General features: G+C 46.8%; 1 protein-coding gene across 6 annotated transcripts in view; it reads right to left on the bottom strand.

Annotated features, from left to right (window-relative positions):
• The window catches only part of LOC144145482 (carboxypeptidase D-like), a 114,342-nt gene that overhangs the window by 34,130 nt on the left and 66,268 nt on the right, over positions 1 to 13,944 (bottom strand). For 2 of the 6 annotated variants that reach the window (XM_077677118.1, XM_077677119.1), the window contains exon 1: positions 13,452 to 13,866. The exons of 3 other annotated variants lie outside the window; for them this stretch is intronic. In XM_077677118.1, coding sequence (XP_077533244.1) covers positions 13,452 to 13,461 — 10 coding nt within the window. In that variant the 5' untranslated portion in view covers positions 13,462 to 13,866. Of the gene's footprint in view, positions 1 to 13,451; positions 13,868 to 13,944 lie in introns of those variants that run through there. One more of the 6 variants, XR_013317506.1, reaches the window with a different exon arrangement.

Raw genomic sequence — 13,944 nt, 5'->3', positions numbered from 1 at the left:
TCGTGGTGAATCGGTGCACCGACCGTCAGCTACAGTTTAACAAAACCTGCCGCTAGGCGAGTTGGTTTATACTTGAAAAAAAGAAAACGTGGCGTTAAGCAGTCGTGGGCGATGACAAGATAGGACGGATACAGGCGCCCGTATCTGACGTATTTTGTCTTCGTCGAAGGGTCGAAGTGCATTTTGTTTCTTTTTTTCGTCGACTACAAATTTCGCGGTGGCATATTACCCGCTCAGTCATACGTCCTTTGACTGCGGCCTGACCGACAGCAGGTACTATAACGCACTGCCTGCTGTTTAACCGAGGACGGTTACCACAGAACAGGAAGGATTTAGGCTTCCTCGTAGCTCGTAGACGTGATAATGCATAGTGAAGAAAGCAAATCCCAAAAACCGCTTAGGAATCCAATTGTCATGCCAAGCCCAAGCCAAAAGCGGGGGTCTTCCCATACACCCCCATGACGACATGGCTTACCGGGCGCAATTTCCCATCTAGTATACTTACTAAAAAACTCTACGGCACAAGCCAAACGATGCAAAACGGCTCCTGGTGATACGTCGGTGAAACAAAGAAGGTACGAAGAGGAAAAAAATTAGCCGAATATACTGCTCCCTTCGCTGCAAATATCATCGAAAGGCGATAGTCTTCCGCTGCTTTTGCCACTTAAATGCCTCTCTTCTCTCCCGCCCTTCCCTCCCTTTCGATCCTTCCACGCTAAGCACTGAAAGGTTTGCTAAAGTAAATTCAATTTTCCCGCGTTCCACTGCTCGCGCCATCTACTGGAACCTTTTGTCACCGTTAAACTGGGAACACTGCAACGAGGTCCTGGCTCGCTTGAGTTCTTTTTGTATTTATGGCTCGAAATATTGTTTTCAACGCATATTGTTTATTTGCTGCAGCAAGTATCAAGCACACACTAATTTTCAATTAAAACAACACTGCGAGTGCCAGCTGTGCATTGATGTTTTGCCTCAACTATGCCTAATATTTTCTTTTTGCTCAACAATGTTGGCAAGTACGAAGGATAATTCAAGATTTGTGGTTCGGAAAGGCTTTGGCTATATAAACCTCTCGTTCAAAAATTCTCAACTTTTGGCCGGATGACTGAACCGAGGGACAGGAAGACAGAGCAAAATTTTTGGGCCTAAGTAGCCCAAGAAAAGAGTACCGTCTTTTAAAAAGAAGGCCGTAGCCCCTGCACTGTTTTACCAACATGCCGCGCAACCAACTAGCCCTTTAGTTTACGTGACCAGGTATTCACCCTTTCGGCCCTGGTGTAGTCAGTTGACGACGTCACACAAAATATCGGCTGCTGCCCGAATAGCAAAACCAAAACCGCTGGTTTTCTGGCGAAGAAATGTTCGAGGATTCCTCTGGCGATAGACATCGCTATTATTGCGTTTTCACAGAGTTGGTTGCCATAAAAATACAAAAATCTTATGGAGAGAAGGCCTGACAAAGGGGCGGGCAAAGAAATTGGAATCCTGGTTTCTCAAAAAGTCTTCAAATCTGTTAATACTTGCGTTACCAGATTTTTTTCTGTAAGTACAGGTTGTTATGGCTTCTAAGACAATAAAGATTTGTTCTTCTCGAGAAAATTTATTTTCCCAAAGGCGTAATGAATTTTAATGCCGATAAATTAATAAATACTGGCAATATCGGCTGAATTTATGTTTGTAAGCTTACTGGGCCCTAAAATTTAGGAAAACACAGAAAATCAATTACAGCAAAGCCACTTATAGCTCTGCTCGGCGATAGTAGATGTCCGTCCGTCTACGCGTGCCGTCGACACGAAAAAAAAATTGTGCCTCCAGTTTCGCGAGAATTCTCTGTAGCTCCAGTCTAATACAAGCAATGTTGGGAAAAAATCATCCAGAAATTGGCCGCTAAGACGACTCCAACACCGCGCCTAGTTTCAGTAGCTTGTCATAATTTAGTTCACAGTATAGCTCTAAACGGCACACAATTCCCGTTTGCCGTGAATACACGGCCGTCCACGGAGGAAGTACGGCTAGACTTGAAACGGCTGTGATTCTTGTTTTATAAAAACTATCCTAAGTATCCCAAAACTAATTACATGTTAATTAGCCACTAAGGTGACTAAGATTGAGCCAAGTTTCGTCTCCTTTTCATAATTAGTACGTAGCTCGCAGCGAACTTGTAAACATTGTGCAATTGCCGTCTGCTGTCAGTACATGGTCTTCTACGGAAGGGAAATGCACAGCCCCATGTTTGTCTGCAGGATAAAACTATAGGCCTTCCAAGTTTCCTTCAACTAATTCGGAAGTATGCTCAATCGCAAAAAAAAAAAAACGCGTTTTTTTTTTTTCGTGCATGAATGCGTAGATTGAGGTAGAACACACCACAGCTTCGCTGCCTGTCGTTCTTTACAGAGTTGAAGGGCTGATGATGTTTTGTTTGTTGTTGTTGTTGTTTTTTGCTAGAAATAAAGATTCTATCGCTGAAAGGGTTAAAGATAGACGCTATACGGCAGCTCAAGAAAATAAGACCCTAACCCACGTGCCCTTGTATAAGAGTGACGACTAAACATCCTCTCGGGCCGAACAACGTGCGTAGAACGTGCGGGTATCAAATAACGAACACTTACTATCATACATTGAAATCAAACTTTTTCGTGAAGCCGCCAGGCGCACCTGCTCCCCGACCGACGCCCAGGTTCTCTGGAAGGAAGCTTCGCGCTATGACACGAACCGACCACGGCGAGATGTACTTGCGGTAGTAGAACGTGCGTCGTGTACAGGTGCATCCTCGACAATAAGCCCGTAGACGCGAGAGCGAGCGGGGCTCACGATCACCGATGCGCCCGACACAAAAACAGGTGCGCGTGCGTTAGATTTCTTCAGTTCGCGCCAGCATACGAAGAGTGAGAAGGCGCCGAAAATAAGTCGGCGTACTCGTTTGCCCGACAGGGAGAACTGTAGCAGCCACTTGATACTCCAAAAGGAACGCGTATTTTTCCTCGCGTGACTCGATCGTTTGGCTTCTCTCAAATGCCTCTACTGGGAAACGGCCTGCGGTGGAAACAAAAATCTGGGGACACTGTGAATGCGAAAGCATGAATGTTCAACTGAACGCCCGGAGAGGCAAAATTTAAATGCAATTTTTTTGAGCCACTGCAAGCAGTTTGTCCATGTAAATTCGCACTAGTCCTGTTTATCCCCTGTAACGTCTGGCGTTCCCTAGGGAACGGTCCTCGGACCATTACTGTTTCTTTTTTACATTAATGATCTGCCGTTTACTGTCTCATCTAACATCAGTCTTTTCCCAGGTGACTGCGTAGTTTATCGTCTAATACTAACCTTTGACGATATTACTATCCTTCAAAAAGACTTATTCAATATCAGAAATAGTGCCAGAAATGGCTAATGACAATTAGCGCTAGCAAGTACTCGTTAGTTTCCTTCAGCCGACGTCGTAATTATACGAAGTCGACGTATGTCTATAATAACGCTGCAATAGCTGCCAGTGACTTATTAAAGTGCTTTAGCGTTTCCCATGATCTAATTTGGAACCATCGCATCAATTACATCCCAAAGTCTGCTAACCATGCCCTCGGCTTTTTGCGCAGAAATCTGTTATCCGCTCCGATTACAATTAAATTATTAGCGTACAAAACATTTGTCTTGCCTGAATTAGTATGCGCCAGTGCTGTCTTTGACTCACAGCAAACTAACCTTACCAACTCCATCAAATCCATACAAAATCGTGCTGCTCGTTCATTCTATCCGTAGTCTTTTTCCGCTCCAGCATCTCAGCATTGAAACGCCAGCTCCACCTGCCCTCATTGGAATCCCGTCGCCACATTGAATACGCTGCCAAACGTCTTGGAGCAGCGTGCACATCCTTGTATGCGCTGCGCTCTATTTGTAACACTTCGGATAAAAAAAACTGTTGTATAAAAGTTTAGGAGATTTCATTATAAAATACAGAATTACAATATCCGGCCTTGCATCATCTGAGCTCAATATTCTGAACAATATCCTCCATAAAATTTCCTACAACCTCGCTTATCGTAAAAACGTCCCATGGTGAACCAATGGGCGAAGTTATAAAACAATTGGATGTTTTACCTATTGGGAAGCAATTTATGTTTGACACTTTGTGTAAACAGTTCTATCAGACCAATTTAATGTTGTGAATGTTGGAGCTAGGTCTCTAAGAAACATTGAAAAGTTCGTATATCCACGTGTGTGCAGTTATTATGGTAAAAAAAAATTGGTGCCTTTTATGGCCCACCTTTCTTTAACACAATTAAAACCGAGCCAGCAGTCATTAGTATTAAACAGGTAAAAACAGTTTTGGTGTCATTTATTGCAGATATTGAATGGGCGTATTGCGCTGTTTTGAATGAGGGTAAAACCATTAGAATAATATTTTGTACCAGAATTGATTAAAGCTAGGCGGGATAAGTCAGGTGACGAAAGGTGCCGAGGATATAGTCTTGTCACTTCTCACCGCGGAATCCGCGCGCGCAGTGCATACTGGGTACTAGGTGCGCACGAGTTAACGGGAGCAGTGTTGGGCTGCACGCACGCGTTTCGTAAGGAACTTGCACTTGTGTAAAGAGAACAATGTGCCTATTACGACCGCTACGTGTGATATACACAAGGCCGGATGAGAAGAGTCCGCATGGACATAGTTACAGGCTTTGCGTGGTTGAATACTCTGCAGTTGAATCTCGTTGTAACGAACACTGATATAGCGGATTATCGGCTATAGCGAACTAAATACAAACTTTGGTTGGTCACGCTTTATTTTAATGACTCTTATTCTTTTATAACGAAACTGAAACCATGAGAGCCGCGCGCGATAGCGGATATAAAGAAGAAATCTTTGACCAGGAGGCTGAGAAGTTACTTGGAAAACCCCCACCGTAGTCCGAAACTACAGAAGTATAAAGGCCCTTTCGTTCGTGGACACTATGGAAAACTTCAGCCTACTCAGTGCTGCGAGTAACCACCAGACGAAGATCACATCCTTCATCAAATAAATAAGGACGCAGGCCTGTTTAGTCAAGTGAACGTTGTTCCGTTGTAATTTAACGTACCCGTGTTCCGGTTCACTGAGCTCGAAATGCGACAAGGAGAAAGGTAAGGGTTACCTTGTTTATAGTGGGTTAGAAGCCTTAAAAATTGCATTTTTGAACCAGTATTTTTGCGCGAACCAGATTGTCCATTTGTTATAGCCGATTTTTTCCTCTACTGTTACAACGAATGTCGGTTATAACGAACTTGTTTGTTCTCCCGATACTACTTCGTTGTTACGAGCTTCGACTGTATTTCTAAGGGAAGGCAGTGTGATAGCGTCTCCCTTTTGCTTCTTCCTCGTGGAAGAAAAGAAGGAAAGTAAAAAAAAAGCAGCTCAGGAAAGGCAATTAGGTTATGCAGGTTGACTAAACTTGACAATGCAGGCAGGGTGTAAAAATGGGTCACGTATTTGCTTGCTTCGCGGCAAATGTGGTCGAAAGACGGTAGTGTTCTCCGCCACCACGTCGTTACTGCTTCTCCTCCCCTCCCCCCCCTCCCCCCCAATCGTCACACTCTTCCCCTCACCTCTCGTCTTCCCACGGTGAATGGAATCGAGGTTTGTTTATTTCAATTTTCCCTCGTTCCCACTGCACGCGCGTTATCTGCTGGCTCAGCGAGCATATTTTTATCATTTTGTTATGAGTTCCGTTTGGAGAAACGCGAGCCGAAATTTCTCTGTGCTTGTTTGTTTTTATCTCGCCTCTCTCCAACGCCGCTTTTTAACGCGTAGTGTATTAATTTTATAATTTGAGTTGTTTGAAAAGCACTCGAGCGTGCACGCTTAATTGGAATGACGCTAGAACGGTAGGTTATGTACTCACATTTTGTCTCAAATATGACTGAAGTTTCCCTCGACAAAGTTGAAATGAAATTACCGATTCGAATTAAATAAAACTGAAATAATTCATAAAAAAACGATGCAGAATAAAATATAGCGCGATTAACAAAGTATAAATCAGAAATGTAACTTTTTAAGAGGTGTGCTCAGCTCAAAAACATTTAACACCAACACGTACAGTCTTGAAAAGTGTGTCAAAGGCAGGGGCTTCTGCGAGAGCTTCTCGAGTGGTAAATAATTTATGGCCCTTGATTGAAATAGCGAAAAATCGGCACGGCATAGCGCGGTGATATGCCGTGCGCTAGCGTGCTTGGTTTGAATATAAGAGTTCCGCCAGCTGGGCGCTTCAATATCGCTAGTTTTACTTTGAATTGATTGATTGATTGTGGGGTTTAACGCGCCGACGCAACGCAGGCAATGAGGCGCGCCGTAGTGGAGGGTTCCGGATTAATTTTGACCACCTGGGGATCTTTATCGTGCGCCGAAATCTCGTACACATGGGCGTTTTTGCTTTTCGCCTCCATCAGAAAAGCGGCCGCCGCGGCCGGGAATCGAACCCGCGACCTCGTGCTCAGCAGCGCAACGCCTTAGCCACTGAGCCACCGCGGCGGGTAGTTTTACTTTGAAGCGTTCAAAGACCAACCCGGGTGAATTCACACGTAAAATCGTGGTTACGTGAATGTCTCGGCACTCTACAACTTTGCGTGTGAATGAATAAAACTTTACGCAACAGCAAGCGCGTTCTCCGGGCGCTTTCCCGGTGGGAGGTTTCCTTAGTCCAGGATATACTTTCGTGCTCTTGCTGGCGAGGTGGGCCCTCTCCACCACCTGGACAGCCAGGGCCGAGCTGGTTCACAAGTTGGGGAAAGTAATAGAAAATTTTGTGGCCGGGTTCATTGATCAAAAAAGTCGACCAAATTTTTGCTCCAGACAGAAGTGTAAAAAAGTAGGGTAAAATGGTAACCAGCTCCCTCAACTATTTTAGTTTGCCTTGTCGCGAGAAAATGCAACATCCCTAATTCTATGCATTGGTCCAAGTTATGTAAAAACCCCTGTGTATTTCTTTTCAAAGTCTACAGAATGATTAATTAATTAATTAATTAATTAATTGATTAATTGATTCATTGATTGATTGATTGATTGATTAATAACTGATTGATTGATTGATTGATTGATTGATTGATTGATTAATAACTGATTGATTGATTGATTGATTGATTGATTGATTGATTGATTGATTAATAACTGATTGATTGATTGATTGATTGATTGATTGATTGATTGATTGATTGATTGATTGATTGATTGATTGATTGATTGATTGATTGATTGATTGATTGATTGATTGATTGTACGGTTTTACCCGCTAACGCAACGCAGGCGATGAGGCGCGCCGTTTTGTACGGCTCCGGATCAATTTTGACCACCTGGGGATCTTCAACGTGCGCCAAAATCTCGTCGTACACACGGGAGTTTTTGCTTTTCGCCTCCATCAAGAAAGCGGCCTCCGCGGCCGAGAATCGAACCCGTTACAGTCTTAAAAAAAAAAGAAAAAATGGTTAATCGTGCGTGAAAGAATCGTTTTGTGTGCTTGCACGCATGAAATCTTTCTGGCTCGCGAGTAATGATTACGCACCGACAATACCTTCTGTTTGCATCCAAGGGCGTAAATACGAGGCGTTATAACGTGCTTATATCCAGCAGAGTGTTCGCTTGCAGGCGTTCTGTGTGCCAGCGTGCCGAAAGCTCGTAGCGGTTCTCAAGGATTCGCAACGGTCAGCGTAGGCTTAGCACCAGTCAACACCGTGCGCGTTGAGCAGATCAACCGTTTCGTGTCGTGCCTGCACGCGCGAGCAGCCTGCCAGCACGATGGAAGGTTGTACAGTAGTCCCGTAGTCAGGTACCCGGTCTCCCCTATAGGTATCGAGAAGGTTCGAGGTGGTTAACAAGGGCGGCGCGAGTACAGCTGCCAGTGTCCCTTTAAATGCGTAAGCTTGTCTATTCGGACTCGACGGGTAAACCCGTCTGTCTGTCTGCAACGCTTATGTGCAATGCATTCACCGCCTGCGATAATGTTATTAATTAAAGATGCCAGGTCCTTCATGCCTTAATATAATACCAATGTTACCCTGTAAGAAATGTCTCCCCAGCAATACATTTCTGTAATGTAGTGAAGCCAACTCTAAAGGGGCTCAGTGTATATCGCTCGCACACATGCGGTTTAACGGAGGTATTTACTAAGATGCCCTAGGACATACCTATGCTTCAGTATGGGACTGCTCCAAATGCCACAAGTTTTCTGCTTGAACTCTTACGTAGGGTCATTATCCTTGCCACGGCACGCCCCACTACACCCATATGACGCCTGGAAAATTGGCTTCCCAGCAAAGTATCTGTGTATAGTAGCGAAACAGACTTTAAAAAAGGCTCAATGCGTGGCGGGGTGGCTGACGCATTTATACAACAATTCATACTTGGGAGTTCCTGCATATTTCTATATACAGCCGCAAAACCACGCTGCCATTGTGTGAGGATCTCACGGCGACGTCGTGCGTACCAGGTGTTATTGCTTCCACCAGCTTGGCAGAATACCCCCACGTGTGTGGCTGCATGGACGCGCTCACTTAAGTGGGGCGGAATTGAGTGGTGACCCATAGTGGTAAAACAGCCCGCAAAAAAAACCAGGACAGAAGGAAGAGGACAACAACACGAGCGCTGTCCTGTTTTTTTTTTTTTTTTTTGCGCGCTGTTTTACCACTATGAATCTGTACCAACTGGCCCAGTTCGCGGCACTTTTGAGTGGTGACCATTTTATGTCCGTTTCAATTCGTGACAGAGCTCCGGCGTGTGCGCGGCCTCTCACTTGTGCGCATATACCAACGCCCCGTGCCTTGGTGGTTTTGCGTCATATCCGTATCGCCGGATGTGAAAAGAAAAAAAAAACTGGGAATTCCGCCCCGGAGTTGTTCAACACACGGAGTTGCGAGAGTCTCACAGGCCCGGTGTATCAAAAAGCGACCCCTTATTTCCCCCTGGGTTACCGGAAGTAAATATTTCCCTTCCGTCTGTCGGCAGGAGGTTGCACGAGCAGACGGAGAAGCGTGATTATTAGAACAATACCTAATCGCTTAAATGAAAAAAAAATATTTTTATCAGGGAAAACGGTCTGATTACGTCAAAAAGAATACAATTTTTTTTTTATCCGGGTGCTCATTTCTGCTGTAATTTTATTTTTGTTCTCCGGTAGACGCTGTTCCGGTGGAGAAAAATTATCTCACAAGACAGGGGCAAGGTTGTACCGTACCTCTTTCTAAACTTGGAAAGGAACGCGTGTCTTACACCCTTCTTTGCCTAAAGGCCTGTTCAATTCTGGCAAAAAAGTAAGAATTCGAATTTGTTGGATGAATAAACTTATGTGAGCGTCGAATGGTAATCCTTGTGCACAAAGATTATGACAATGCGAAAACAAAAAATTCATCTCGGCTTTGCTGCGTAGTGTAGGTCGTCATTCTCCTCATCTTTTTTATTACCTAATATTTATATCTTGACTATTCACGTGCTATTTGTCATTTATTGTTTGCCTCGTGCTGCTACTGCTACCGAAGTTTTCACGCGGGTCGCGCAAAGGCCAAGCTGCTTTTGGGCAGCTTTTCTTCTCCCAGTCCCCTCAATCTGTACATGTACAGAATGATAAAATTATTTGATAAAACAAACCAAAACCAAATATTGGAGGGCGCTTAATCTTTTGCTTTAAGCGTGGAACGCGACAGCGTACTCGGCGGGGACGAAGGCTCTCCAGTGCGCACGGCACAGACATACGGCAGAGTATTCATCACACGCGCATCAGGAGTGAGCGCGCAACGGCGGATTGAGGTCACTTTATAACTAAAGCGCTAAATTGGGCGAGTCGGTTACTAACTAAGGAATGCATCGTACTAGCGAACGTTAAGACAGAGACAAAACTAAATAGGAGACGAAGCACACGCTAGAAGGAAGGTAAATTTAACTTTAGCAGGAACATTTCTAGTGTGTGTTTCGTCTCCTCTTTCACTTTGTCCCTGTCTTAACGTTCGCTAGTACGATTAATTACTTAGCCACTTTATAGTCCAGCGCAGCGTGTGCGCCACGCAGCGGCGGTTGAGGTCGGTGACGTCAGGTACGTCACATCACGTTAGCGCGTTTGCCGACCCCTTTAAGGAGCGCATTCTACGTAGCGTGCCTTAGCGCACTGCCTCGACGCATGCGCAAATTACACCAGATCACGGTTTCCTTTCCTGCAGCTTGACACGAAACAGCGAGCTAGCCGCACCCTGCCGCAGGCACCGCGCCGGGACGCTAACTCCGTGCATTCCGGATGACAAGGCTGACGTCGCTGGCGCGAAATGAAGCATGATACATCTCGAGCAGAATGCGCCGCCTGCCCGTGCGCAATCTGTCGGGGCAGCGCCTTACGACTCCAGGGATTACAGTCGGAGCCGCTATTGGCGCTAAGATATTTTTTGCTCACGGTCAACGCCGCAGACGACGCCGACTTTTCTGCGCTCCGCGTTACAACGGGGATGGGGTGAACACAGGCGATATATTCCGAGGCGGACTTTCGCAACTGGTATTTATTGCAAACATCTGCTCTTGACAGCGCGCCCGGTACGCCAACGTGGTCGTTTGACGGCGTGCCAGCGTGCGGGGAGGGAAGGGGCTTGTAACGGTTCGCAAGGATTCCCAAATGCTCGAAAGAATTCACCACGAAACACTGCAGTGCAACGCAGGGGCACCGAAAAGAATTTACGAGGGGCGCGGACACTCCAAAGCAAAACTCAACGGGCTGTATGCGTCAACGCCAGTCATTGCGACGGGCGAGCCGACACTTGCTCAAAATTCACTAAAAATTATAAACACCGCTCAGGAGAGACACACGAAAGTAAATTTGCGCTTATTTGAGGAAAAGCATAGCGCATGCATAACCGAGATGATGGTTGATTGTCGGGTTTAACGCGCCGGCGCAACGAAGGCGATGGGGCGCGCCGTAGTGGAGGGCTCCGGATTAATTTTGACCACGTGGGGATCTTTAACGTGCGCCAAAATCTCGCACCCACGGCCATTTTTGCTTTTCGCCTCCATCAGAAAAGCGGCCGCAGTGGCCGGGAATCGAACCCGCGTCCTCGTGTTATGCACAACCGAGAGTACCGGCGTTCTTGTAATTAGGCGTACACGTTAATAAGGGGTCGAAGAGTGGCGACATAGAAGCAAGCACTATAGATCAAGAAGAGCTCTGTCACAACAGGTGGCGCGCGAGCGGTGCGAGCGCGGGAAAATTGAATTGAGCACACCTCCCTTGCATTGATCATGTGAAGAGGCCGAGGGAAGGAGGAAAGATTGACGAAAGGAGGGGGAGCGGGAGGTATACACGGCAATAATGGCAGACGACTACGGTCTCTTGACGGCATTTTCTTCGAAGCAAGCGGATACGCGGTTTTTGTTGCTGCTGTTGCTTTTTAGAGCACTCATTCTGATTATCAGATTTTACTCCTTGTTTGAACATGTTTGCCACATCTCTGCTATGCGCCCGAAGTAGGTAGCCGTCATTATGGTTTGGGCATTGATTGATTGATTGAGGCGCTCAACGCTCCGAAACTACACAGGCGATAAGGCGCGCCGCAGTGGAGGTCTCCGGATTAATTTTGACCACCTGGGGATCCTTAACATGCGCCGAAATCTTAATCACACAGGCGTTTTCGGTTTTCGCCTCCATCAGAAAAGCGGCGGCCGCATTACGGCTTGCTGTTTCAACATTCATGTGCGCGCGCAACTTCAAAAAACGCCGTTTAGCGCCGTGACATTCGCGGCTGTCTGCATCTCTGTAATTCTAGTAGTCCTTCCAAGTTCAACTGACCCGAACATCCGGTATGTCGGCCCTTTCTATAACTGCTCAGATACCATACCCTGGAAATGAGGAGGGAGAAAGGGGGGCTAATCTAGCAGACGCTGAAGAACTCGAACGTCACGAAGCGCGGACGGCGGGGAGAAACACGAGACTTCCGGTAAAGAACGACGTGGCCGTTACCAGGATCCCTGTTTGATAAACCTGGCCGCCTAGACGCACCCCAAGTCGTACTAGAAGGATCGCAGAAATAATAGACATTTTCCAGGTCAAGAAAAGCGCTCGTAGCGGCGAACACACCAAGCACAGTTGGTGGCTCTTTCAGCCATTGTATCTGGTGACGCTGTTGTCCAATATTGCTTATCAAGGGGCACGCCAATGCTTCTAGGCAAGAGCATTGCTTTGCATGCACACTGCATGCGCTCCGCTTTCTTGACTTTATGCGCAAAGGTCCCTCTTTGAGTGCGGTGTTGACGAAGTTTCGCACACTTTCTTATGCCGTTGATTGGCCGTCCGATGAATTAGCGCTTTTGTGCGGCACCCGGATGCCAACCAGTGTCCATTTGGAGTTGGGCCCACGGCCTCCCTGCCGCATCCGCCAGAAGCGGTATCTGCGATAATAGCGAGCTGTCAAAAGTAATGGCGGCGCCTGTAAGCGCATGCGCAGATGCGGGTCGTGGAAAAGGTTCATTACCTGTTGGCTAAAAAAACCCGAAACATACCAAATAGTGCTTATTTTCAACAAGAAAATATACAAATGTCCCAGGAGAACACGCCACTCCACAAAAAAAAAAAAAAAAATCGCCGGTCTTTGTAAAACGTGTTTGAAGCACTGCAGGGGTTGAACCCACGCCGTTAGCGTCAAAACCCACAACTGTGCCGTTACACTACAGATGCCGAGCAACGTGACCGTATCAGTTCAAAAGAATATAAGAGGTGTTCCACGCGAACCGAAAGATGGCGCTAGTGGGGAGAATCTAGGCAGCAGGTTTGTCAAACACGCTACCAGGACGCATGTTGCTAGCCGGCAGCTTACGCTGACCACCGAAGGGATGGCATGTAACACGTGCATGCTCCGACTGTGGCGCGATTTATGACGTACCAATCAGACTGACAAGAGTAGTCGACTTGCAAAAAGCGCCAGCAACACCGACACAAAGTAAAGGGGAAGGGTTCGTTGTTGACAGAACGTGTAACTATGTCGCCGAAAGGTGTGAGTATCATTTCAGACAGATGGATCGATGTCATCTGGGGAATGGCGAGCTATGGAGAACGTCGCTAAGCAGAAGGTCCCTAAGCAGAAGCCCTGATTTTTACCGGCTATGTTCTGAAAGGGCCGCGGATGGGTGTTCAAAGCAAGCAACGGACGGCGGCATCTTCAGGCCCTTGCGTTCTGGCGACAGGGAAACCTTTAGACAGAAAATATAAATCAGTTATGTGAGCGTAAATTTACCGCATTTTCTCGATTATAAGGCACGCTAGATCCTATGGGGCTTAAACTGAAAAAAAAAACAACTTAAATTTCAACATTCTTTTTTCTGAAGGTCGGTTAAATCGGTAAAATACGGTAATAGCTAGAAATTTTGGGCCACGAAGCCACACATAACAGTAGTGTTAAGCGTCTTCTTAACTGACCCAACCGTAGGATAAAGCAAATAAATAAAGCAAAGGCATACGTCGACTCACGTCGATTCATATGTGGCGGGAAAGCCCGTGCTCGGCTCTCCTAGCCTGGCCGAGTCGTAGCCGTAGCAGCAGCAGGGGAGCCGTAAAGATTCCCATCCGGGGCAACTGCGTGCGTCTCGAGAAACGGCGGCGTCGACGCGCGGAGGACAGGGGCGTCGCTGGAGGCGGTTTAGCCGCGGAAACGGAAGCCTCTCCTTCCTGTTTATGTTAACCTCGATGGCAGGACTTCGCCGCCAAGGACACGCACGCACAGCGCGACGACGGACGGGGAATAACTCGCTTTCGTCACCGTCCCCAATGCGCGCGCTGGCCAGCGAGAAAAAGCTTTAACGAGAAACGAACGAGGCCGCCGCGCCTACACACGGCCAAGATAAGAATGCCTCGGTGCTGCCAGGCCACCCTCTCGCGCACTCCGCTTCCCACCACTCAGGCGGCGTAATCCAGATTGCCCTGCACAACTGAACCGGAGTGACCTTTGTAGGATCGCCACCGC

This window comes from Haemaphysalis longicornis, unplaced genomic scaffold (assembly GCF_048455015.1).
Source record: "Haemaphysalis longicornis isolate Haplotype H1 unplaced genomic scaffold, Haemaphysalis longicornis Haplotype H1 scaffold_7, whole genome shotgun sequence".
In the NCBI taxonomy this organism is placed as follows: domain Eukaryota; kingdom Metazoa; phylum Arthropoda; class Arachnida; order Ixodida; family Ixodidae; genus Haemaphysalis; species Haemaphysalis longicornis.
Note: the sequence above shows the minus strand (reverse complement) of the source record. Positions and strands in the feature narration are given on the sequence as shown.